Here is a 27,288-nt window from a genome sequence, read left to right on the forward strand (position 1 = left end):
ACGTGAGAATTTAGACTGCATATTCCTCTTTGTAGGCACGTCCCTAGCTCTGGAATGCACGGGGTTGTTGTTAGCCGCCTCACCAGCGTGAGAGCTACCCTGCCTGTTATTGCTACACGTCCCTCCTCCTTTCGACCCCTCTTTGCCTGAGTTGTTCCTCCGTGGAGAAGCCCTAAGCCAGCCCCCCCCCCCCCATTGAAACGATGAGTCAACTGGGGGCTCACATCCCCCCCCCCCCTCATGAACAAGTCTTCCACAGTCAAGACAAAAATGCGGGATTTTCTCATAGTAAAAGTCAAACCATGTCTTCTCCTTATCATCCTTCTTCTTCTTCAGATAGATGCCCCTAACCAACGGTTCAAACACAGAGATCTTAGTCCGTACACGAAAGTACTGACCTCTAGCAATGCCATCTTTATCCACATCAACTCTGACTGTCTCTCCCAACCAATCTCCCAAGGCCTTACCAAACACTTCCGTCCTCTTGTCCGGTGGCAGATCCAAGATCCTTACCCACACATCAATTTTATCAAAGATCATCTCAGACGGTCTTTTATTTCCTTCATACTTCTTCATCACCAGGACACTAAAATCAAACTGCCATGGGCCATTGTAAATGACATGCCTGTAGTCACCCTCTGATCCAAAGTGCACTTCAAAGATATTCGGGCCGATCTCCGCAAATTTAGCTTCTTTATGCAGACCCCAAGCTCTGGGCAATGTCTTCTCAACTACTGACATCTTCACCGGATGGGGAGAATAGACTTTACCTGCAGCAGACCATCGGTAATCCTTACGGACTTGCGGACTTGGATCTTCAAAGACAAACCCCTCCTCTTCCTTGTCCATAAGCACCATGCTCTGCTCCCCGTGGCTTGACTTAGCCACGGTCACGGTCTTGGCGGTCTAGTAATTAACTAAGCTCTCTCGAAACTAATTTTGTTCCTTCACAGGGAGGAGTTCGACTACTACGCGGACGTGTGATTCAAAGCGTTCGGCGACCGGGTCAAGTTCTGGACCACGCTCAACGAGCCCAACCTCTTAACCAAGTTCGCCTACATGTTGGGCCACTACCCGCCCAAGCACTGCTCCCGGCCGTTCGGGAACTGTAATAGCGGCAACTCTCACCGGGAGCCCTACGTCGCTGCCCATAACATGATCATGTCACATGCCGCCGCCGTCGACAACTACAAGAGGAATTATCAGGTGAACCCAACAGACATACTTGCTCTGTCACCGAGGGCTTTATTGGCACTGGATGGCCATTTCAGTGGGCCTTTGTCTTAGCTGTTCTGAACTTCTGATACATGCTAGGCAACCCAAGGCGGTTCGATCGGGATCGTCATCGCCATGAAATGGTATGAGCCGCTGACCAACTCCACAGAGGATATCCTGGCTGCAAGACAGGCGTTGTCCTTTGAGGTGGACTGGTAGGTCCTTCCTTCTTTCACCTTCTGTGCAACATGAAGCATTTCCCGCAAAAAAAGAACATGAAGCATGGCATTTTTAATGTTCACAATAGCTTTACACCCAAAAAAAATTTGTTAGTACTATGACATTTTTAATGTTCCTTTTTCTTCTACAGGTTTTTGGATCCGTTATTCTTTGGTGACTATCCAAGAGAAATGCGTGAGATGCTGTCATCAAACTTACCAAAGTTCACCTCCGAGGAGAAGAGGTTACTGCAGAACAAGGCGGATTTTATTGGGGTAAACCATTACACGGCAATCTATGCCAAGGATTGCGTCTCTTCTCCATGCGACCTTAAGAGTTACGAGGGAAATGCGCTGGTCCAAGCTGTAGGTGAAAGGGACGGTGTGGCAATTGGAAGACCAGTAAGAACTGCCTCCATCCGTTACCATCCTATACATTCTCTTCTCTCTTTGACATGTTTGTTTATATGGTGATCAACCTTGCAGACTGCATTCCATGGTTACTACGATGTTCCGGAAGGTATGGAGCTGATCGTTAAGTATGTCAGTCAGAGATACGAGAACACGCCTGTGTACGTTACTGAAAATGGTGAGTGGCAAGGGAGGGCAATTAGGAATTCACAATGCGTTCAGAAGAATGCCTGAAGATTGAAAAGTTTCCGGCGCCTCCTAATTTGCTTCTGCATGTTTGCAAAGACCATGTGTTCCCTTACGCCTTATTTATTCCAGGCTACTCGCAGTCCAGCGATAACAGTACGGAGGATTTGATCAATGACGTTGGAAGGGTGAACTACCTGCAGGGTTATCTCACATGTATCTCTTCAGCAGTCAGGTGAGATGTGCAACCATTTGCGATCATCATGCACATTAACATTACCTACGAGTAAATTGCAAAAAAACCACCATATTTGGGGACGCGAAATCAAAAAACCACCACCTTTCGTTTTTTTTTTTTTTGCAAAAAACCGCCACTTTTGTGCTAACAGTTTGCAAAAAACGTTGATTACTCTATCAGTCCTGTTTGAGGGCAAACCTGACGTCCAGGGCCCGCTGTCAGGTGCCACGTGGCCTGTGCGCACACGGCGCCCGTCAAGCGCCGTTAGACGGCGCAAGAGAAAACCCTACCGGGTCGAACCCGGTCGACCATTCCCCCCACTCCCCCCAAATCCCACCGCGCCGCCTCCTTCGCGCTCACCCCCGTCGTGTTCACCCATGGCCGCCGACGGCGGCGGCGGCAGCTCTGCTGGAGATGGCAGGGACGACCGCGGGAACTCCTCTTCCCTCGACGGCGGGGACAAATCTTTCTCCCACGTTCAGTGTGCACGCACGCTCGTCCTTGGTGCGGCCGCGTGCGACGCTGGAGATGAGCGCCCCCAGGAACCCGGCAGCTACGACATCGAGATGTCAGCGGCGGCAAGGTTGGCGCAGGTCTGGAAGGCGAATCTGCATAACAGCCACAAGTTCACTTCTGGTCTCGGCGGCATAGAGTGAATTCTGTGTCGCTGTCTGTACATTTATTTGCATTATGTGTTAGAAATTAGGGTTTCCACTGCTGCTTAGGAACTATGGTTTATAAATTTGTGTTGTCACTGCTGTTTAGGAACTATGGTTTATAAATCTATGTCGCTATTTCTACAGTTTAGGAACTAGGGTTTAGAAATATTGGTTTCAGATGTGAACAAGCTGTCCAAATTTTTTGTTGAGGATAATTACTGTAATTTGGTTCACTAGATTTCGGTTAACTAAACTGAATTTAATCAATTTATTGATTCTGCAATATTGAAAACTTAAATTGGAGAGAAATATAAGTTAACTGATTTGGTATTGCTTCAGTGTACTGTTAACTGCATTTATGTGAATATGGTATATACTGAATTTAGAGTAGATTGAATTGTCAGTTAACTTATTTGGTGTTGATGTAATGTATTGTTAACTGAATTACAATGAGCTGAATATATTGTTAACGTAATAGCATGTGCTCTGTTTTGTGTTTGCAGTCTGGATGATGACATATGGGATGTTCGGTTTCATTTCCATGGCTGTGACAATTTGGAAAGGACCTTATGTCAGTCAGATATTACCTACATCAATCTTTTAGCTCTTATTGGGACAGAGGGGTATGATGAGAAGGACTCCATGTACTATGTGAAGGAAGATGGTTTAGGAATTGAAGGAATGCAGCTGATTAAATGTACTGAAGATGTAGAAGAAATGCTAGAATTATATGAGGAGAAAAGGTGTATCACTATCACAGTTATGAAAGGAAGAACATCACTTAGGCCACAGTTGCACATCAACAATGGAGATGAGGTTGAGAAGCAGATACCTATTTCAGAGATTGGTTCACCTAAAGTATATGATATAGATGATGCAGGTGTGCTCTATCCAAGTCAGTCCAGTGAAAGAGCAGAGTGCTCTGTTCCTACTATAAGTGTTTATACACAAGATTCTATTGGAGATTACCTTTTCACTCAGGAGAGCTGCAATGTGAGAAAGGGGAAGAACATTGCAGGTGTCAATGAGCTAGATGCATTTCTCAATGAGTTTGCTGATGACATGCCAGTAGTGCAAGAAGTTCAAATGGAGGAGGAGGAAATGTTTGTGGAGAAAGAAGTTACAAATGCTGACAGCTCTGAAGATGATGATGAGAGTTCAGAATCTGATTATGGCATGGGGAAGGATGTAGCTGGAGAGGAAGTGGATGATGATGCTGATCTCCACCAGAAAATAAAAGATTTGAAGAGGAAAAGAGAATTTGAAGGGGATTCAGAGCCAGAGGACTTGTTCTGTGAGTCTGAGGAGCAAGAGGAATTTGTTCCACCAGAACCTTTGCATAAATTGCCAGTGAGGAGGGGCCCAACAAGTAGATCTCATTGCAGCTCTCAATCTGCACTTGAGGCTGACTATATCCCCTCAAGTGATGAAGATATAGATCAGCCACATCCAGATGATTCTGATGCGGAAGTGGAGGTTTATTTGCCCTCAAGTGGTAGAAAATCCAGGGCAAAGAAGAGGAAGGTCAGGCAATGGTATGATGAGAGAAGGTTAACCCGATAGGAGCAAATTTGCTGGCATTTGTGTTTTCTGGATGTGTACCAGTTCAGAAGAGCTTTGGTTAACTTGCATGTCACTCAAAGGAGGAATTTTCATTACCACAGAAACAACAAAGACAGGATTATAGTTGACTGTGTTGAGAAAGGATGCCCCTTTCACATGGTTGCTTCTGTAATTGGATATGAAAAAAAATTCTGTATTAGGAAATTGCAACTAGAGCACACCTGTGCTCCATCTGGTGAGAACTACAAGGTACCAACAAGGTTTGTGGCAAAAGCAATTGAGGATAGCATGAGGACAGATGCTAGAGCAGGAGTTGAAACTGTCATAGAGAAGACAAAGGAGAAATTTGGTGTGGGGGTTGGAAAGAACAAGGCCTATAGGGCAAGGCAGAAAGCTCTTTCAGTTGTCCAAGGTGATCAAGAAGCACAATACACAAGGATCAGAGACTATCTACAAACTGTGTTGGACACCAACCCTGGGAGCAGATGCATTGTCACCACAAGAGTTGTGAGAGAGCACCCTAGTCCCAATCCAAGATTTCATAGACTTTTCATGTGTCTTGGAGCACAAATAGAAGGATTTTTGAAAGGGTGTAGACCTTTCATTGGTATGTTCTTGTCACATTTATTCCACTTCATTTATTCTCTTTCATTGCATTTTTAATTTGTTCTGCTGCATTCTATTAAATCATGTTGATTTCAGGTCTGGATGGATGTTTTGTGAAGCTGAATACAGGACAACAAATATTGGCTGCTACAGGCAGAGATGGAAACAATAACATCTTTCCATTGGCCTTTGGAGTGGTTGAAAAGGAAGACACCGCAAGTTGGTCATGGTTTTTAACTCAACTAAAGATTGCTATTGGTGGAGAATGTGGACAGTTTGGGTACTACACAATAATCTCAGACAGGCAGAAGGTGAGTTGCTCCATTTGCAAATTTACTTAACTTAGAATATTCTTTGCAACCTTAGTTTGACAACCTAGTTAGCATTTTAACTTAGGTATTAATTGTTTCACCAGGGCCTTCTTAATGCCATAACCCACATTTTCCCCAACTGCCCACAAAGATATTGTCTAAGGCACATTTATGCAAATTTCCAAAATGCTGGGTTTAGAGGAGATGAACTTAAGAAATATATGGATGCAGCTGCATATTCATACACCAAGGATGGTTTTAATGTTGCAATGGAAGAAATGAGGAAAGAAAGTGAGGATGCTTGGGCTTGGTTAAAGGGAATTTCTGTTGAAACATGGGCTAGGCATGCTATGGACAAGAATTGTAAAACTGACCTAGTAGTTAATAATATTAGTGAGGTATTCAACAGGACGATTTTAGATATTAGAGGAAAACCCATTAAAACAATGCTTGAAGGAGTAAGGTCTAAGTTGATGGTCAAGTTTAATGAAAAGAGAATTGGGAGAGAGATTGCTAGATGGACAATTACCCCTACATATTCAGAAAAACTGGCAGAGTCCAAGGAATGGGCTAGGAACTGCAAAGCTTTGATGGCAGGCCCAGATTTGTATCAAGTCAATAGTGGGGAGAAATCATATGCAGTCAATTTAAAGGATTGGACTTGTGGCTGTGGAAAATTTGACATGACAGCCATACCTTGCAATCATGTTGTCTCTGCAATTTATAAATCCAAACAGCATCCAGAAGATTTTGTGCATCAGTTCTTTAAGAAGGAAATGTATTTGGAAGCCTACAAGCCAATGATATACCCTGTTCCTAGACCTGATCTATGGACAAAAACTGCTACAAGAGACTTTGACCCCCCCTGTTTTCCATAAGAAGAAGGGTAGGAAACAAACAAAGAGGAGGAAGGGCAGGTTTGAAGTGCCTAAACCTAAGGAAACATCAAGGATGGGGACAATTACATGCAGTAACTGCAGCAAGCAAGGCCACAGATACACAAATTGTGGGGATGCTTTGAAGCCAGCACTTGCTGCTAGGAAGAACAAACACAAGGTACCTTGCATTACATGTGACCCTAGATAGATTTCCAAATTGTACCATTAATGCTCTGATCTTTCATTTTATTCTTGTTGCAGGAAAACAGGGGTGCACCATCTTCTGCACCAAGGGGTGCACCATCTTCTGCACCAAGGGCTGCACCATCTTCTACTGCAGCTCCATCTGCTGGATCACCAGCTGGGAGAGCACCATCAAGGGCAGCTACCTCAGCAGCTCCAGCAAGCAGGGCAAGCAGCTCAAGACCTCTAGCAAGTAGGGCAAGCAGCTCAAGACCTCCAGCAGCAAGTGCAAGCACATCTCGTGCAGCAACAAGGAGAGCTTCAACAGCAGCAGCTACCCCAGCAGCACCCTTCTTGCCACCAAGACAGAGGAAAAAACCATCCAGGCTCAGAGATTACTTTTATGCTTCAGGGAACTAATGCTTCCTTGTTGATCATTATTCATGTTGGTCTGATGTTGGTCTGCCTAAACTTGTTATTTTGGAACAACTTATGTTGGTCTGATGTTATGGAGCAAGAAACTCATGTAACGATCTTGTTGTTATGATACTTTATGCACTGTTATTATGATCCATATGATGTTATGCACTGTTATTATGATCCATATGATACTTTATCTTGCTGAAATGACCATGCTGAAATGATCATGGTGTTGCTGGATTTTAGCATGAGTTGATGCCATCCTCGACGGTTGTCGAGGGGTAGGGTTAACCCTACATGAGTTGATGCCATCCTCGACGGTTGTCGACGGGTAGGGTTAACCCTACATGAGTTGATGCCATCCTCGACGGTTGTCGAGGGGTAGGGTTAACCCTACATGAGGTGATACCATCCTCGACGATTGTCGAGGGGTAGGGTTAACCCTACATGAGTTGATGCCATCCTCGACGGTTGTCGAGGGGTAGGGTTAACCCTACATGAGTTAATGCCATCCTCGACGGTTGTCGAGGGGTAGGGTTAACCCTACATGAGTTGAGGCCATCCTCGGCGGTTGTCGAGGGGTAGGGTTAACCCTACATGAGTTGAGGCCATCCTCGACGGTTGTCGAGGGGTAGGGTTAACCCTACATGAGTTGAGGCCATCCTCGGCGGTTGTCGAGGGGTAGGGTTAACCCTACATGAGTTGAGGCCATCCTCGACGGTTGTCGAGGGGTAGGGTTAACCCTACATGAGTTGGTGGCATCCTCGACGGTGCCATCAAAATTCATATTAAACTTTAACAAGTACCATCATAATTCATATTAACTTTATCAAGTGCCATCAAATACCAAAACTTGAATTACAACAAGTAGCATCACATGGCAGATTAAAATTTAACCAGTGCCATCAAATACCAAATCTTGGATTACAACAAGTAGCATCACATGGCAGATTAAAATGGAACCAGTGCCATCAAATACCAAATCTTGGATTACAACAAGTACCATAAATAAGCACCATACATAATTTTCCAACCCCTCCTTCTATTACAGCAGTGCCATCCTACTATTATAAATAAGCACCATACATAATTATTGCAATCACTCATCACATATAGCCTTGATTCTCTTCAGCTTAGACTTGTTGGCCTCTCCATCCTTTAAAAGGTCAGATATGGCAAACTCAAGCCTTTTCTTCTGCTGATTGACTTCATCAACATGTGCATCTTTCCTCCATTTGCTAATGAGTTCAGCCTGAGTGGCCTGGATCTTCTTCAGCAGCTCTACATCTCCCTTCAGTGACATATTCTCCTTCTCAAGATCAGTCTTGATTTCATTAGCATCAGGTGCAACCTGGTCAGCGCCACTTTCCTGAACACTCTTCTGTTTTTCCTGCAACAGACGCTTCTCTTCTTCTAGCAGGGCAATCACATCTTCTTTAACCTTGATCTGCTCTTGGCTCTGCTCATACATATCCCAAAGCTTGCGCAGAGCATTCTTAAGTGGCTCTGGCCATTCTGGGTCAACCCACTCAACAAGACCACAGCTGTAACCTCCCTGATTAACCAAATAAATATTATAACAAAAATTCTAATCATTTATTCGGGATTTAAGCAGTTCATATAGTTAACAAACATAATTATGCGTGTACTACTTGCTACAAGCAGCTAGAAACCATGCCAATTAAACATAATTACTCAGGATTTGACCATTCATAATTTATTTAAATAAACCACTTGTAACATCTATTGCTTCAGTTAACAATCCTAATTCTTCAGTTAACATCTACTGCTAACAGTAAGGAGTAGAAGGAAAAACAGAGCTGTATACATAATCACTAACAGTTAACAATTACTAACCTGCTCCGAACAACCCAAAAACCTACGGCCGGTGTGGATGCTTTGAAATGCAACTCCCCTCTCCACCGGCGTCTTATGACTGCAGATCGGGCCTCCAGAAACAATGCCACACCATTCGGGATCCACAGTGGTCCGTGGTATCTACATTATTAGAACCAGAGAAGAACGTGACAGTCAAATACAAAATCAAATCGGTGAAATCAAACTTGAATTCGGGAAGAACCCTAACCCTAACTGACAGAGAGGAAAACTCACGTAGGGCTCCGATTCGTACGAGGGGAGAGAAATAGACGAGTCACTAGTCTCGCCGTCGTTCCAGGAAACCATGGCTGCTGTGGTCGCCGTCGGCGGCGGCGGCGGGGGCAAGGTGCGATGGCGGGGCGGGAGCGGCGGGGTCCGACAGGCGAGGAGTGGGGAATGGCCGACCCGGTTGGGTTCGACCAGTTTGTCTTGCGCCGTCTAACGGCGCTTGACGGGCGCCGTGTGCGCACAGGCCACGTGGCACCTGACAGCGGGCCCTGGACGTCAGGTCTGCCCTCAAACGGGACTGATCGAGTAATCAGCGTTTTTTGCAAACTGTTAGCACAAAAGTGGCGGTTTTTTGCAAAAAAAAAATGAAAGGTGGTGGTTTTTTTATTTCGCGTCCCCAAATATGGTGGTTTTTTGCAATTTACTCCATTATCTACCGGTGGCACCTTTAATAGACCATAAACCTTACTAAAAATAGTAAATCATTCAGTAGCATATGTAGTAAAAAAGGAGATTGAAGAAATGTGAATCAGCGCGTGCAACTCTGCATTCTGAATGTGTTACCTTTTTTTTCTGACACAACATACACCGGAACATCTGGCATGCTTATTACAGGAGAGGTGCAAATGTGTGTGGCTACTTCGTGTGGAGCCTCATGGACAACTTCGAGTGGGGTTTCGGTTTCACCGTGAGGTTCGGGATCTATCACGTGGATTTTGAAATGCAAGAGAGGACTCCAAAGATGTCAGGGAAGTGGTACCGAGACTTCCTCACGGGCTCTAGACCGGTCGACCAAGCACAGACGCTAAGAGCAGATTCGTGATGCTTGCAACTATTATATTGTCAGATCCGATTACCCCTGAAATGAAACTGTCGGATCCAGTGAATATAGATACTGTTTTTTATAGGAAAAAAAACAGATACTCCTAGTTTGCTACACATCGTTCCAACACTTCCCTAATAGTGTCTTTGCCTGGTATATCAACAGGCGCCCAAAACTACCACACGCGCTAAACCCCATTGTTATTGTGCGCCAGAGGCAAAAAAAAAAAGCGCTCCGGCAGGCGCTGTAAAGTAGAGCGCGCTAAAAAAAAACTTTAGCGCATGGGTGTGAGCGTGGTCTCCGGTGCTGCAAATTTGGGGTGTTGGATTGTTCGCGCGAGCAGATGCATGTGGGGCCGCCGCATTAGACGCCATGTTTTTGTGCGTCTGGTAAACCTCCCGCGCGCAAAACACTATTTCGGTGCTACAAAACTTTTTTAGCGTGCCGCGCTACCGCATGTCTGTTGGATATGCTCTAAAGGTGTATACTACAAACTCTGAAGATTGTCATCACTTTGGGGTAAGAGCATCTACAGCCGGACTCAGCAAACCCGGCCCCTCAAACGCCGGCGCGTCTGCGGACACTGGCCGGGCATTCCCTATATCTGCGTCTCCACACCCACGTATCTCATATTCCGTCCCTTATATTCATACTAAACCATACAACATTGATAAGAACTACGTAGATCATGAGCGGACATACAAATGCACAATCAGTTCATCAAAAGATCACAGTCGGATCATGAAAGATAGGCAAAGTTCACATAATACATAATATAGCGGACAAGTTCAAACTACAACTTAAAACTTGAAATAAAGACGGATCTTCACCACTTCCTTGCCGGCATTTGCCCTTCCGGTCGCCGGCGTAGTCGTAGGAGTCCGCAGCAGGAGGTGGGTCCATGTCGGAGCCGTCCGACCCGTCGGAGAAGGAGAAATCGGAGATGATGATGAAGCCTTGCAATCGCCGGACGACGTGGTCTTGCTTGTGCTTGTGCTTCCCCACCCTCGCCGCCTCCCTCGCTTTTGGACAAAAAAAATTGCGCAAAAAAAACCACGTTCTTTTGCTTCCGTGAGAGACGCGAATTTGCTTCCACGAGAGGTACGAATTTTCTTCCGCGAGAGGCATGGCCGTGCCGCTCGGAAATGAAAAAAATACGTTTTCTGTTGTTTCCTTCCGTGAGAGCCACAGATTGATTTCTGCGAGAGGCACGACCGTACCTCTCAAAAATGAGGAAAACGCGTTTTTTTCTTCTTTCGCGAGAGACACGGATTTACTTCCGAAAAACGTGTTTTCTTTTCTTTTTCCTTCTGCGAAAGGCACGGTTTACTTCTCGTGAAGACACGGATTTGCTTTCGCGGGAGGCACGATCGTGCCTCTTGGAAACGAAAAAAAAAACGCACATGTCGCAATGCGCTGCATGTCGCAATCTGAGGGATAGGAATGACCTTTGCAAAAAAAATGCTCCTTAATTAATGATTTTCGTGTGAACACTTGAAAAATATCCGTACACGTCCAGACCATTTCGGAGTAAAACGTCTTGATCTCGATTAGTTGATAAAAAAATCGCCTTATATATGCCTTATAAAGAAAACAAAACACGTCGTTGCGGCAGCTTAATCAACACACAGTCTAGGCGAGCACAACACCTTACCTGCCTGTCGTTACCATGCCGCCTACAAGGGTCATTGTTTGACTGTGCGCACAGGCGCGACATTTGCCGGTCTGTGGGCGTAACATGTGCATCGTCCCTCCGTCTCATGAGTCTACACCCTAGACGTTACAATCGCCTCGCCCCAAAATAGACTCCACACACTTGCTGCCTGCTGGGTTTGAGAGCGGAGGCAGCTCACATTGGAGGGGGTGCGCCGGCCGTGGACGGATGGCGCGCGAGGCGGCCCTGTGGCTTCTCCTGCTCTTGTCTGCTCACCTGCTCCTCCGACGTGCTTCGGCGATCCATCGCGGCCAGTTCCCTCCTCCAACGAGCTTCCTGTTTGGGACATCCACCGCTGCCTACCAGGTACCCCCACCCGAATTGTGCACCGAGTGGCTGCGTCCTCCTCTTTTCTCGATTGGGGCTACTTGGATGACTTGATGCATCCTCTTCTTTTCCAAACATTCAGTAATCAGTAGGCGTTTAATTGCAATCGTTACACACTATGTTGCTCAAGAAAATTTTAACTACCCATTTGGGGAAGTCCTCAAGAAATCGAGCATCGTCTTCGATAGAGGCAACCCCATACACTAAAAAAAAAATACTCCGTAGTGTCTATAGCTTCCCTATAGAACAACTCGCTGATGAAGAAATATCTAGCTGCACATTTATTTTTTGGGTATCTAGCTGCACATCAGCTTGTAAAGGAATGCAACTCAAAAAGAAAAGAAAAACACTCGTAAAAGAATGGCTGGCCCGGCCTTGTCTATGGGCTGGGTCCTGTCATCCAACATCAGAGTACCCAACCAAACCCCAGTTGAGCTATGTAGCCCATTCCAATTTGTCTACCCAACCCAAGCCAAACTGGGTGAGTCCTAAACGGCGCGCGCCCTTTTTTTCTTGAGGGGAAAGAGAGCTTTCTCATTCATTCATTCATAGCAAGTCTATAGTCATTCTCAATTACATGTAGGACATTCAGTGGCACATGCTGCAGTATATAAAAATCTCCATGAGCTCTAGCATGAGCTGCTATCTCATGTGCGGACACATTGCACTCTCTTCCAATTTTACTCACCATGCACGAACTGAAATCCCGCATTATAGTCTTTGCTTCTTCATAAATAGCCCACCACTTAGATTTGTTTCTTTCTTCTGTATTCACAGCCGCAACGGCAGCAGCACAGTCTGATTCCACTTGTACCTGAAACTTGTTTATATCTCGCAAATACTTGAGGCCCAAAAGCAGGGCGCGCGCCCTTTTTCATATAGTTTCCGCAAGCAACTAGTTGACGAGCGATCCTTCGGGAGTCCCATAACGATCAACGTTACTTGGCGCGCTCTTAGCCACCTGCCACGTGTCGTGTTCTGAACGTTTTCTTTAATTTTCTTTTCGCACGTGTTATCGGCTTTTTAAATGGTTTTTTTGGTTTTTTGTATATTCTGGCCTTTCACTGGACCTTAGCTTCTGGAAAAAATTGAATTTTTTTTGCATGAAATGCGTGCTTTTTTCTTTCACGAGAAGCACGGTTTTGCTTTTGAGAGGCACGATTGTGTCTCTCAGAAACAAAAAAAAAACACGTTCTTTTTCTTCCACGAGAGGCACGGTTTTGCTTTCACGAGAGGCACTGTTTTGCTTTCGCGAGAGGCACGACCGTGCCTCTCGGAAATAAAAAAGAAAATGCATTTTCTTTTTTTCTTCTGCAAGAGGCACAGTTTTGCTTCGCGAGAGGCACAACCGTGCCTTTTGGAAACGAAAAAAACGCATTTTTTTTGCTTCCGCGAGAGGCATGATTTTGCTTTCGCGACAGGCACAGTTGTGCTTTCGCGAGAGGCATGGCCGTGCCTTTCGAAAACGAAAAAACCACGTTTATTTTTTTTTGCTTCCGCGGGAGGCACGGCCGTGCCTCTTTTAGAAAGAGAAAAAAATCGTGCTCCCAGTTAGGTTTTTTTGTCCTTTTTCTTGTGAAAAACAAATCGTCAAAACCTATAAGCATGGCTAGAAATCTCAACAGTGAAATCAGTTCGAGATTTAGACGCACGGTTTAAGAGATAAAACATTTTGAATAAAAAGATGTACGAAAAAAAAGAAAAACTCTCAGATTACGACAAAGTGATACACATGCGGCGCGTCACTTGTCACAACTTGAGAATGTGGGAGTGATCTTTGCGATGAGTACTCTTTAATTAGTGATTTCGAACGCATAGCCCCCTCCCCCCTTTTGTGTGGGCTAGCCGGTTTAACTTTATTTTCTCTGTCAAACGGTGAGAAGCGTGCGCGCCACGGTGATTCGAACTCATGATCTTTTGTTCGTAGATAAGCTGCACTAACCAGCTAGAACACAACACCTGTTGTGATAATTTCTCCCCTTTTCCTGTTTCTGTTCTTTCTTTTGTTTTCTTCTTTTCTTCCCTTTTTTCTTCTTAAATTCGTGATTATTTTTTTAAAAATTCATTAACTTTTTTCAAAATTGATGAACTTTTTGAAAATTTGTGATCTTTTTTTAGAATTGATGAACTTTTTTCTCAAAATCGATAACTTTTTTTTCAAGATTGCTGAACTTTCTTTGAAAGTCGGTAATTTTTTTTCAAAGTTGATGAACTTTTTTCAAAATTGTGTATATTTTTCAAATTCATGAACATTTTTTTCAAAATTGTGAGCCTGTTTTGAAGGTCAATGAAATTTTATCAAATCTGTGAACTTTCTTAAAAATCATTGAGTTATTCAAAATCCGTGAACTTTTCTCTTGAAATCAGCAAACTTTTTTCAAACTCATGAACTTTTTCATATTCATGATTTTTTTAATTCGTGAACTTTTTTCGACTTTAGTGATTTTTTTTCTTGAAAGTCAACTGTCAGCTATCAACAGGGTCGATTGTTGACTGAGCAAACGAGTCAGGTTTGGTTTTTTATCAAACGCAGCAGCTCCTGCTCGCACGAGAGCATAAATGGGCCGGCCCACGCTAGTGAAGGCGTGAGTGCCGGTTTCGCTCGGTGGCGTTTAAAGCAGCAATTAGGAGCTCCCGCCGGTTTGGATAGCAAGGGGTACCATGCGGGACCCCGCAAGGGTCACTTTATTGGGCCGGAAGCGCAAAGTGATGTGTCCAGCCACCGCCACGTGTCGCGTGCTAGGCTCTCCTTCAGAATTTTATTTTATTTTTCTGTATGCGTTTTTGGATTTTAGATGGGTTTTTTTCAAACAAAAAATAAATTTTTGGTTTTCCTAGGTTTTAAATAAAACAATTCAAAAAGAGGACCCCCATATTAGGGAGACGTCAGCTGAGAGGGATCCTCTAGCGAACGTTTCCATTCGCTAGGGGAGAGGCCCTCGAGCGAATGTTTCGCTCATTCGCCAGCTGGATGGCCATGGCGACCTCCAATTGGCCCAAAGCCCACTAAAATTGTTTTTTATGAGAAATTTCCATGAACAAAAATCAGGAAAAGTTGGCAGTAATAAAAAATGCCATCCCCTCAAATTAAAAATGCCGCCCTTTTAAAAATAATAGAAATGCCACATATCAAAATAAAAAATATCGTTCTCTTTAAAAAATGTCATCCTATTATAAAACTAAAAATACCATCCTCTTATAAACAAAACTGCCATCCTCTTATAAACAAAACTGCCATAGTCCAATAATAAAAATGTCATCCTCTTACAATAAGAATGTCATGTTATTAATAATAAAAATGACATCCTCTTACAATAAAAACGTCATGTTATTAATAATAAAAATGCCATCCTCTTACAATAAAAAATGCCACGTACAAAAAATTATAAAAACTGTCATGTTAATTTTTTAGTTAAATTGTCATGTACCTAAGTGAAAAATCATCTTCGTAAAAATAAAAACTGCCATGTTATTTTATTTTTTACTAAAACTGCCATGTAACTAACTGAGAAAACATCCTCTTAACAAAATAAAACCTGTCATGTTAATATGAGAAAGGCTGAGACTAGTATTCGATCCCAAGTCCCCTCGATGTAGACTCGGGAACATAACTAGTTTGGTTTGATGGTGAGGTTTTGGAAAGGCCATAGTTCGGCTTTTGTGCCTCAGCGGACACTTTAGAAAGTTTGACGTGTCTTCGCTCATGTGTTAAGATTCATGCAACAAAAGTCCAACGGGAGAAAGAGGGTTCACTAGAACCTGGCTCTTGGTTGATCGTACGCCAGTTAACATTTCCAGAAAAAATTACACGGTTTATTTTTGCTTCCACGAGAATCATATGTTTGCTTCTCATGGAGGCACACATTTGATTCCGCAAGAAGCACAGTTATGCCTTTAAAAAAATATATTTTTCTTTCACAAGAAACACATATTTGTTTCTCGTTGAACTATAGATTTGCTTCCGCGAGAAAGCACAACTATGTCTCTTGGAAAATGGAAAAAACTTGCTTTTTTGCTTTCAAGAGAAGCACAAATTTGCTTCTTTGAAAAGTATAGTTGTACCTCTCGCAAAAGGTAAAAAGCATGTTTTTTTGCGTTCATGAGAAGCACAAATACGCTTCTCGTGGACACACATATTTTTTTCGCAAGAAGCTGTATCTCTCATAAAGGAAGAAAATGCGTTTTTTTTGTTTTCATTAGAATCATAGATTTGTTCCTCGTGTAGGCACAGATTTGCTTCCATGAGAAGCATAGTTGTGCCTCACGGAAAGGGAAAATATGTATTTTCACGAGAAGCATGAATTTGCTTCCGCGAGAAGCATAGTTGTGCTTTTCAGAAAGGAAAAAAATGAAGGAAAAAACATTCTTGCCGCTCTGGTTATATTTCATCCGATTTTTTTTTAAAAAGTTCATTGAAACCTATTAACATGGGATCTAGCGTCGAAGATCGACGCGATAAATCTAACCATGAAAATGGTTCGGAATTTGGACGTACGTTCAAAATATTAAACATTTTAAACGAGTTTATGAAAAAAACTCTCAAATTACAACAAGTTGCGCACATGTAGTACGCCATTTGTCAATGTCTAAAAAGGTGAAAGTGATCTTTAGAAGAAGTACCCCTTAACTAATGATCTGGGTTGTTTACTTGTGACTCTCCCGATTCAATCGTACACTAATTATATACGCAAACGTGTACGATCAAGGTTAGGAACTCACGGAAAGATATCACAATATAACTCTAAAAATAAATAAATCATACAAGCATCATAATATAAGCCAGGGGCCTCGAGGGCTCGAATACAAGTGCTCGGTCATAGACGAGTCAGTGGAAGCAACAATATCTGAGTACATACATAAGTTAAACAAGTTGCCATAAGATGGCTAGCACCAACTGGGATACAGATCGAAAGAGGCGCAGGCCTCCTGCCTAAGATCCTCCTAAACTACTCCTGGTCGTCGGCGGCGGCTTGCACGTAGTAGTAGGCACCTCCGGTGTAGTAGGAGTCGTCGTCGACGGTGGCGTCTGGCTCCTGGGCTCCAGCATCTAGTTACGACAACCGAGAGGAAAGGAAATGGGGAAAAGAGGGAGCAAAGTAACCGTGAGTACTCATTCAAAGTACTCGCAAGCAAGAATCTATACTACATATGCATTGGCATCAATGAAATGGATAGTATCTGTGGACTGAACTGCAGAATGCCAGAATAAGAGGGGGATAGCTAGTCCTATCGAAGACTACGCTTCCGCCAACCTCCATCTTGAAAGAAGTAGAAGAGAGTAGATGGTAAGTTAACCAAGTATCATCGCATAGCATAACCCTACCCGGCGATCCTCTACTCGTCGCCCTGTTAGAGAGCGATCACCGGGTTGTATCTGGCACTTGAAAGGGTGTGTTTTATTAAATATCCGGTTCTAGTTGTCATAAGGTCAGGGTACAAATCCAGGTCGTTCTTTTACCGACGGACACAGCTATTCAAATAGATAAACTTTCCTGCAGGGGTGCACCACATTACCCAACACGTTCGATCCCTCTGGCCGGGCAAACTTTTCTGGGTTATGTACGGCCTCGGAAGATCAACACGCCGCAGCCCTACCTAGGCACAACCGAGAGTTCAGCACGCCGGTCTAAATCCTATGCGCGCAGGGGTCTAGGCCCCATCGCCCATTGCACACCTGCACGTTGCGAGCGCGGCCGGAAGCAGACCTAGCCTCCCTAATACAAGAGCAGGCGTTTCAGTCCAATCCGGCGCGTGCCGCTCAGTCGGTGACGTCAAAAAGGCTTCGGCTGATACCACGATGTCGAGTGCCCATAGCTGTTCCCGCGTAGTTGGTTAGTGCGTATAGGCCAGTGACCAGACTCAGATCAAATACCAAGATCTCGTTAAAACTGTTATTTAAAGTATCTGCGGACGCCGACCAGGGCCAAGCCCACCTCTCACCTAGGCGGTCTCAACCTGCCATGTCGCTCCGCCACAAAGATTCACCCAGAGGGCCGTCAGACAAAGGTCCTTTCAGCCCCCAACCGTGAATCACTCGCGGGTACTCTACGAGCCGACCCGTCTTTAGTCACCACATGTATCATGTATAAGATATATAGTATATACCCATGATCACCTCCCTAGTGATCATAGCCCGATAGTATAGCATGGCAGACGGACAAGAATGTAGGGCCACTGATGATAAACTAGCATCCTATACTAAGCATTTAGGATTGCAGGTAAGGTATCAACAACTGTAGCAACAATGACAGGCTATGCAACAGAATAGGATTAACCGAAAACAGTAACATGCTACACTACTCTAATGCAAGCAGTAGAGGAAAGGAATAGGCGATATCTAGTGATCAGGGGGGCTTCCCTGGTTGCTCTGCAGACAGAAATGAACCCTCGAAGGTGAAGTAGTCGATCACTGGTTCAACCGCGGTCTCGGGTCTACCGGAAAGAAATAACGAAGGGGAAACACAATAAATAACAGAGCAATCAAAGTATCACAAAATATAACATGGCAATACGCGGTGCTAGGGATGACCTAACGCAGTACTAGGTGCTACCGGCGAAAGGGGGAAACATTCAGGAAAGTATTCCCGGTGTTTCACATTTTCGGACAAACGGACCGGAGGGGGAAAATTGCATGTTTACTATGCCAGGGATGGGTGGCTGGCAAAGGGACTACGTATTCGGATTCGTCTCGTCGTTCTGAGCAACTTTCATGTACAAAGTATTTTCATCCGAATTACTGTTGATTTAATCTAATTCAAAAAATTATTATTGCGTCATCATGACGTCAGATGTCAACGTTGACCGTTGACTGGTCAAACCGATATGCGAGTCCTGCCTGTCCTGTTAACTAACCTAAGTGATTATGTTAATTAACTAGTTTTAATGAAGTTAATTAATTCACTAATTAATTAATTATATACTTTTTTATTTACATTTTTGTTTCTATTTTTTAAGGGGCTGGGCCCCACTGTCATTGGCCCAGAGGCCAATTGGGGCGGGCTACCGGGTGCGGGCATCCGTCGGGCGCCGCGGCGAGTAGAGCCCCAGGAGAAGGGGGAGCGCGGGCGTTGGCCCCGGGCGCGGCAAACCGGGGCCGCGGCGAGGCGCAGCGGCACGAGGAGTGGGGTTGGGGGCGCTGTCGGGGCTTCGGCCTTGACTAGCAGCGGCGGCGGTAGCGCTAGCAAGCAGCAGGCTACAGAGAGCAAATGCAAGCATCGGCAGAGCAGTTTTAAGAGCAGCAGTTAGCCGGAGAGGCTGCAGCGGCGCTAGGCAGCGTTGGCCAAAGCAGCAGCAGGCGGATGCAGACGGGCGCTGGGCGCTGCGGCTGTGGCTCGGCCAGGGGCGCGCAGGGGGCGTGGGCGCCACTAGGAGCTTGTGGAGGCGGAGCTCCGGTCATGGCGGACGACAGCGCGGGCCATGATACCATTATGATGAAGCACATAGTCCGTGCATAGGGCATTACTAGGGAGCAAATGTGCACCTTGGCGCTCCCACCATGGGTCGCCCATTAATTGCTCGACCCATTATCTTTCCTAACAATAGTTTATTTCCTGTTTTCTTAGCCATTAGTGTAGCAAACCGTTTGCCATGCCTGATTTTCCCCTCTAAAAATGTTCACTAATTCGGAAAATATTCACAGATTCTAAAATTTAGAAGATTATTCATGTTTTTGGAATTTTTTCTGAATTTCAAAAACATTCACCATTTAAAAAAATCAAGGATAGTTTATGGATTTAAAAAAACATTAAATTTTTAAAACATTATGAATTTGAGAAGTGTTCCCGGATTTTTAAAAATGTTTACAAATTATGAAAAGCCATCAACACCGGAGTGCGCGTTTGCTTGACCAGCAACACCCTATGCGCGGAATAGGAAAAGCCATCACCGCTAGGACGAGGAGGAGGCTGCCCTGCTCTACCGACGAGGTAGGCGCATTGGAGGAGGGAGCAAGCATCTGCTAAAGCGGAGGCCTTCAAATTGAGTGATTTACTTTATTTCTTCAAAATTTGGAGCATAGTTTATCTAGATTTCCAAGTTTTCGAGAGCCAGAAGATTATCGTCTTCCCCGTGAAAATGCGGTGCAAGGTCGTCCATTGATGGATTGTTGGAAGTGGTTGTAAAATTAGCGAGAATGATCACTTCCCTGCAAAAAACTTTTTAGCGGGAATGCACACCTAATGTTCGCGTTATCAGGCTCTCTGGTGAACATCAACAAATCTGATATGAATAACGCCCTCAATTGTCAAGGGATACCAATTTTTTGATGTGAGAAACGAAAAATCTTCTGTTCTGATTGCTGGGAAAGGCCTGGGAAATTTGTACACTCTTTTGGACTTTTGGTGCATTTTAAATTTTTATTTATAATTCGTAATGTGAGCTATCTAGTTACATAATACACCGGCCTCTTTTAGGCAACCTCAAGTGTTTGCTGATAGCATGTTGTTTCCAAACATCAGATTGAAGGTGGATATTTGGAGGGTAAGAAAAGCCTAAGTAATTGGGATGTCTACACCCACAAGCAAGGTGAAGATTCAGAATTCATATTACTGCACAGTTTCAATCTAGACATAGTTCACTTTTATCTTGTAATAACTTGATTTCTTTATATGTCTTCTTACCTGTCTTTCTTCCTTTCTTGCTTATCCCGTGGTTCAGGCACAATTGAGGATGGAAGCAATGGTGATATTGCTGCTGATCACTACCATCGTTACATGGTATGTTTTCTGCTAAAGCATACTGTTGATACTGTTCGATGCATCTCTATTCCAATTCATCTTGTGCAGACTAACGAATAACTTTTTTCCCTACTTCAGGAAGACATCGAGTTGATGCATTCCTTGGGAGTGAACTCATATAGATTCTCCATAGCATGGGCACGAATTCTACCAAGTGAGTTTGACTTCAATGTAATTTGCTTTTCTTAGGGATTATGCTATTTGTTAAAGTTATATATAGACTGTCCCAGAAATTGTTTGTTGCTGCAGGAGGCCGATTTGGACATGTAAATCCAGATGGTGTAGCATTCTACAATGCCATCATCAATGCTCTTCTGCACAAAGGTATTTAACAGAAAATTCCAGGCATCGGGAGAATTTTTTTAAGGTTCTAATATGCATTTGTTAATGGCATGCATAACCAGGCATACAACCATTTGTTACGATATTTCATTACGACATTCCACATGAGCTTGAAGAGCGATATGGTGGATGGTTGAGTCCAGAAATCCAGTATGTCTATGTCTGTGCCCCTCAGTTTGTTTTACTTCTCTGAATTAAAAAAGAAAAACTTAAATTATCATACTTCCAAGTGCTTTTCAGGAAGGACTTTGGTTACTTTGCAAACATATGCTTCAGGTTGTTTGGCGATCGAGTGAAATTCTGGCTTACAATGAATCAGCCTAACTTATTGGCAAAATTTTCTTATTTGAATGGATGGTTCCCTCCTGGTCATTGTTCGGAGCCGTTTGGGAATTGTGCCTTTGGAAATTCTTCAATAGAGCCATACATAGCAGGTCACAATATGATACTTTCACACGCAAACGTTGTGAGCATTTACAGAAATAACTATCAGGTACAAATTAGATCCTTCTTGGATACGAGTACACCATCACCTCGTGTGTTTTTTCCCATAGAAGTTAATAATATAACACCATCAACTGAGGATTTTTAGTATGGTTTAATATCTATGCCACTTAATAGGAGAGACAAGGTGGATATATTGGAATTGCTGTCAGCGCAAGATGGTATGAACCATTGCGAAATACCACAATCGACCAACTAGCAGTTGAACGGGCTATATCTTTCAATGTTCCATGGTACTATACCATCCTTCTTCTTTTTTGTGAATAGGTACTATACTATACTATCCAATAAGATGATAGCTGCAGGATAATTAGCATTTTGTTTCCTCATAAATTCAGAACAAGTGTGTTCTTAAACAAGATAATAAATGTGTCTAATACAAACAAACAGGCTAACAGGCTGATATAATTCACAGCAACACCATGATTTTTTGTTTCACTACACGGAGGCAGAGAAACTGACTCTCTTTTCTGTAACAGAACTTTGAAAGATTTATTTTTCAATTATTTCTTGGAACAAAATAAATATGATCTTCAATTACTACCTTCTTACTTTACCTGTTTTGTTTGTTTTTGATAGGTTTCTGGACCCTATAATTCTTGGTGATTATCCTGCAGAGATGCGCAAAATCTTGGGTCCAACCCTACCTGAGTTCACATTAAAGCAGAAGAAGAAACTACATGCAACCAAACTGGATTTTATTGGACTAAATCATTATTCGACATGGTATGTGAAGGACTGCATCTTTTCACCATGTGAAATGGATCCTATGGATGGGGATGCGCGAGTGTTAAGTTTAGTAGAACGAGATGGGGTGCCTATCGGTAAAGAGGTAAACACGAGATTGCTAAATACTGATTCATGTTAAGTCATTAATAAAAGAACAATAACAAATAGTGATTGCTGTCTCACTCATGCAGACAGGAGCACCATTCTTCTATGATGTTCCACATGGGATGGAAAAGGCGGTCATGTATTACAAACAAAGATACAACAACACCCCAACATATATTACAGAAAACGGTGTGACTCTCTGTCTTTTCTATATTCTGAAGCTTAAATAATTAGTATTTGAACTTGTTATACACTTTTGACGAGCGTCGTCTGAGTAGGACACTGCCTATTTGGCACATGTCTACATGTTCATAAACAATCGGAGCACTTTATCTCATTCGGAAACAAATCGTTTTTTCGTCTGGCCCTCCAGAATTACATCTAATGATATCAGAGCTAGTGTTAGTAGAGACTGGCCTGCTTGTGGCTTATATGCATGAATAACAGTCAACCAACGATTATGTTTCTTATGGTATAATTCTTGTGTCATATCTGGGTTAGGTTGTTTGACAGCTGTACCTCTTGCCTCTTGGTGTTCTTTTTCTCTAATACAACGTGACGTGCAATAGATGTGTGTTCTGAAAAAACTCAGAGATTTTGAATCATATAGTAGTCACACCAAAGTAAGCTATGTGTTTCTCTTAGAGGCTAAGAGCCCATCATTTGTGACCATCCCTTGTCGGTCTTATGCTGGTTTTTGTTAACTCCACACCTGCTTGTACATATCATGGACTGTCGGGCCTCCCCTACGGTTTTCCTTTTAAAAAAAAGAGCATCACTAGTCTGTCTATTATTGTTCTGTTACAGAGAATAATGTGTGTAACAATATGTAGAGGCTAATTCACATTTTCAGGTTATGCTCAAGCAAGCAATAGCAGCATGACTGCTAAGGATTTTACCGGTGACACAGAAAGAATTGATTACATCAGTGGCTACCTCACTTATTTAGTCTCGGCAATAAGGTAACATATGCTGTGGACACTTCATGCATAGATCTGGTTTCCAACTGTTTGCACTAGAATATTATATGGGTTCCCGGCATGTTCTGTGGTCGTTTAACCATTTCTTGAGAACGCAAAAGGGAATTCGATACAATGCAGGGCTGACCCTACCATATGGTAGACCTTAGCTGATGATATGCTCTTATGTTATCTACAAATTATGATTATGGCTACTATTGCATCAGTCTCTGAATACCAACCAACCTTGTTGAAATGTTAGCTGATGATATGCTCTTATGTTATCTACAAATTATGATTATGGCTACTATTGCATCAGTCTCTGAATACCAACCAACCTTGTTGAAATGTTTGAAGGAAAGGAGCTGACGTACGTGGTTACTTTGTGTGGTCTATCCTTGACGACTTCGAGTGGACTTCAGGATACAAGGACAGATTCGGGCTCTACCATGTCGACTTTAAGACGCAGAAGAGGACGCCGAAATTATCAGCTGAATGGTTCAGGGAGTTCCTCAAAGGTTCACTTGTGTCGAGAGAGTTTCAAAATGGATCCCAGCTGCAGCAGTACTATACTTCCTGAGCCACTGATGGTTCTGCCCGCGCGTCAATATCATCTAAATATATGAATGACATTTCACATATTCAGCTCACGATTTGTAATCCTGGATACTAAGAAGTTGCGAAACAAATGAGCAAGTTAGGATTCGAACCCACAACGTATTGGGTGTTAAAACCTCCCCTAGCCACTGAGCCAGTTCACAGTTGCTCAAGGGGGGGATTGGTTGGTTATGCTTGTACCATCCATATGTGTCAGGAATATCATGTAAAGGCGTACCTTATTTCCCGTGCCTGAATACTATGCAAGGTCGTGAGTTGCAAGACATCTTTATGCGTGTGAACAAATGGTCAATATTAAGGTTGTTATCGTAAGAATGTAGAGATATTTATGTTTATAAATAAACCATGCATAGCGCAGCCTTTGCCCAATCAGATAGAGAGTATCTAACAGAGTTTGGCATAAAGCACCCTAAACTGCAACATTTTATTATCAGAAGTATTTAACCAGTTTAAAATATTCTGCAACTTGTGTGACTAAACTGCACGACCAATGGTGTGTTCTACTCTAGAGAAAATTCATATAAAAATTTACTTTGCAAATTCCTAACAACGCTGTATACCTATGCTCTAACTCCAACAATTCATCACATAAGCATCTAAAAAAGAATCAACAAAGCAAACTAGAAGTTGCAACATCATTCTCATCCGCGGTTCTGCAGGTATGCAATGTACTCCCTCCGTTCCAAATTACTCGTCGTGGTTTTAGTTCAAATTTGAACTAAAACCACGACGAGTAATTTGGAACGGAGGGAGTATAAGTCTTTTTAGAGATCCCTCCGTATGTAGTCCATATTGGAATCTCTAAAAAGACTTATATTTAGGAACGGAAGGAGTATAAGAAAAATAGTTACAATTTAATGATAGTACGTAAAAAAATAATAAGAATACTTTAGTTGCATAATTACCTGTTGTCTATCTTCACAATGATTTTGGCAAGTTCAGTGCATCAGTTGGAATATATTGCATTTTAGGCAAGAACGCCCAACATAATCTGCGATAGTCTGCAGTTCTGCTCTTCCCTTGAAGACCTGCATTCTATGTACGTATTTAACTATTCATAATGGACTAAAGCATTATGACACAACACAAATTCTTGAAATCACGGAAAGCACATGTCACAAATGTGTTGCATACATAATCCAGCTAGTACTTCTCTCGAAGAGAATATTCAGTTAGCCACAGTGCACACATAATTTCTCTGGGAACTGAATAGCAGTTTATTTGACAGAATAAAGACACCAAGAACCAGATGCAAAGGCCACCAGTAAAAGGGAGTAGGAGTCCAAGTTTGGAGTTCTACTGCTACAGTCACCCTTTCACATGTCCTTTGTGAAGTTTTCTCAAGAAAGAAAAATGTAAATTAAGATAACTATTGTTTCTGGTTGTAACGGTTCTTTGAAGCTGTTTCCTGAGAACATATTATTATATAGAACGACATCATACAGGCAATAAAATTATTATTTTCAGAATCTGTAGCAAACTAACAGATTTTTATTCCACTCATCTCGGAACTTGTACCATAGATTTTTCTAGTTGATATTCTGGATATTCACTATCAAAGAAAGGACAACTTGATCAATACATATCTCATAGGAGAATTTCATCACTTTCTTGGAGCACAAAAGTGAGTCTACATGCAGCACTAACTCTTCATCGCCGCTTATAACTGTTCTGCCTGTGTGGGAATATTAGGAGAAGGAGGAGACATAGGTGCAGGCGTCACGATTGTTGTTGAAGGTCCCTTTAGAGTCTTTGGTCCCTTATCATCAACGACCTCCTCAGCAGCTCTTTCCTTAGCCTTTTGGGCTCTCTGAACTACTTCCTCCTGTAGTTACAATTATCCCCCAAAATGCAATTTAGAAGTGAGTGCAGTTCTTTGAGGTTAAGAGAAGAAAATTAAAAGTATGTCCACAATAAATTGTAGCTATAAACTATGAATCGATCAACAATGATGATTAATCATGGAAAGCAGTTAGATTATGTGACCTCAAAAAGCTAAAGCGTGTGCACTTCTGGATGTAGAAGAATAACATCATTTAGTTTTTAGTTGTGTGACATCTGAATGTACAAGAACTTACTAAGTTGGCACTGAGAATTCACAGGCCTATCTGCCATCAGCTGGCCTAGGAACATATCTGGTTGTCCAGTAGCCAGGTTGAAGGTAAAGCTAAACACTAGTATACTAACCATGGGGAGCAAAGCAAGGGCCGCGGCTGTGCAGTACCTGGAATTCCTGGACCTGCTTCTGCTGCTCCGCCTGCCACTGCCCGACGACGCTGAATACCTCGCCCACCACCGACTCGGCCCTCTCCGTCAGCGCCTCCGCCAAGGCCTTCCCGAGGAAGAAGGCGTCAAGGACGGCCTTGCTCTCGTCATCACCTGGCACATGAGCAGCAGAACAACGGGGGATGGAGTAAGCGACCCAGCCCGAAATGCCCCTCTCGAACTATCCAAAGGACGGCGGGCGCATCAGGAGGAGGTGGATGTACCTGCTTTGGGCTCGGGACGGCCGCCGCCGCCGCTGCTCCTGGCCGCAAACCTGCGAAGGCTTTTGGCGGGGGAGGAGGGGAAGGCGCTGCGGGCCGGGAGAGAGACGCGGCAGAAGGTGGGAGGAGCCGCCGCCGCCGCCGGCGCAGGTAGTACGGGCGCCATGTCTGCCCGCGCTGTCGTGGAGCTGCGGGGTCTTCCAGCGGCGGTTGGGATTGGGAATCGCTCGGATTAGAACCCCCGGCCACCGGCGGACGCGCAGCCACGGATTGGGGGCAATCGAGGAAACCGAAATACGCTTGTCTTCTGTGGGAGTATCTTTTTCCCTTGGCTGGTGTACCACGGCACACGGGCAGAGACAGGGTCAGTCCGGTAATTACACCCAAAACAAATCGTCCTCAAGCCGTTGCCACTTGCCACTTGCCAGGCACACCGCTCGCGCATGGTCAGCTCGCAGTCACCGGCGCCGGCAAGTCGAAGCGCATGGTCAGCTCGCTGCTCCCCTCCTTCCCCCCATCGCCTCGACGGCGAGCTTGCAAGGCATTGAGCGTTGCGGCGGGCTGCGGCTCTGTCACTCTGAAGTAGCAACGGGAAGAGGCGTCAGGTGGTCAGCCCGTTGGCGCAGACCAGCTGTTTGACGAAATGACGGCTTCATGGAAGGGGGAGAGACAAGAGCCAAGCAGGCAGGTGATTATATCTTGCTATGCTCTGAAGAAGCCAGCGGCTACAGTGCCGATTCCGTTGTACATGTCATCGTGCGGGCAAGACTATGACTCTAGTTCAGAACTTATACAATGATAGGATCAGAGGAACGCCAGCTCCGAGCCTGAAATGAGATGTGGGTCTGGGCCTGCCACAGTTTGACGTCTTGTAGCTCGCTGGAGGACCTGAGATGAACTAACTGCATAGTTGGGCCAGATGGTGTGCGTAAGACTACAAGGCACAAGATGG

The 27,288-nt window shown here is 43.8% G+C and overlaps 2 protein-coding genes and 1 pseudogene across 2 annotated transcripts; 2 read left to right on the forward strand and 1 right to left on the reverse strand.

The window, feature by feature from the left end:
• LOC123185768 (beta-glucosidase 16-like) overlaps positions 1-9,817 on the forward strand; it is a 75,389-nt pseudogene extending 65,572 nt beyond the window's left edge.
• A 1,765-nt stretch (positions 9,818-11,582) lies between these two features.
• On the forward strand, positions 11,583-24,115 carry LOC123189901 (probable inactive beta-glucosidase 14). The gene is made up of 12 exons (XM_044602417.1): positions 11,583-11,837; positions 20,315-20,381; positions 20,514-20,572; positions 20,672-20,747; positions 20,843-20,917; positions 20,998-21,085; positions 21,176-21,428; positions 21,557-21,672; positions 22,019-22,271; positions 22,360-22,462; positions 23,127-23,235; positions 23,590-24,115. The coding sequence occupies exons 1-12, from the start codon at positions 11,700-11,702 to the stop codon at positions 23,810-23,812; spliced, it is 1,560 nt and encodes a 519-aa protein (XP_044458352.1). The 5' UTR covers positions 11,583-11,699; the 3' UTR covers positions 23,813-24,115.
• Positions 24,116-25,321: 1,206 nt separating this feature from the next.
• On the reverse strand, positions 25,322-26,657 carry LOC123189902 (uncharacterized). The gene is made up of 3 exons (XM_044602418.1): positions 26,340-26,657; positions 26,075-26,229; positions 25,322-25,675 (listed from the first exon to the last, which is right to left on the reverse strand). Exons 1-3 carry the CDS (start codon positions 26,500-26,502, stop codon positions 25,511-25,513), a joined length of 483 nt encoding a protein of 160 aa, XP_044458353.1. The 5' UTR covers positions 26,503-26,657; the 3' UTR covers positions 25,322-25,510.
• Positions 26,658-27,288: the final 631 nt, after the last annotated feature.

This window comes from Triticum aestivum, chromosome 2A (assembly GCF_018294505.1).
Source record: "Triticum aestivum cultivar Chinese Spring chromosome 2A, IWGSC CS RefSeq v2.1, whole genome shotgun sequence".
In the NCBI taxonomy this organism is placed as follows: Eukaryota; Viridiplantae; Streptophyta; class Magnoliopsida; order Poales; family Poaceae; genus Triticum; species Triticum aestivum.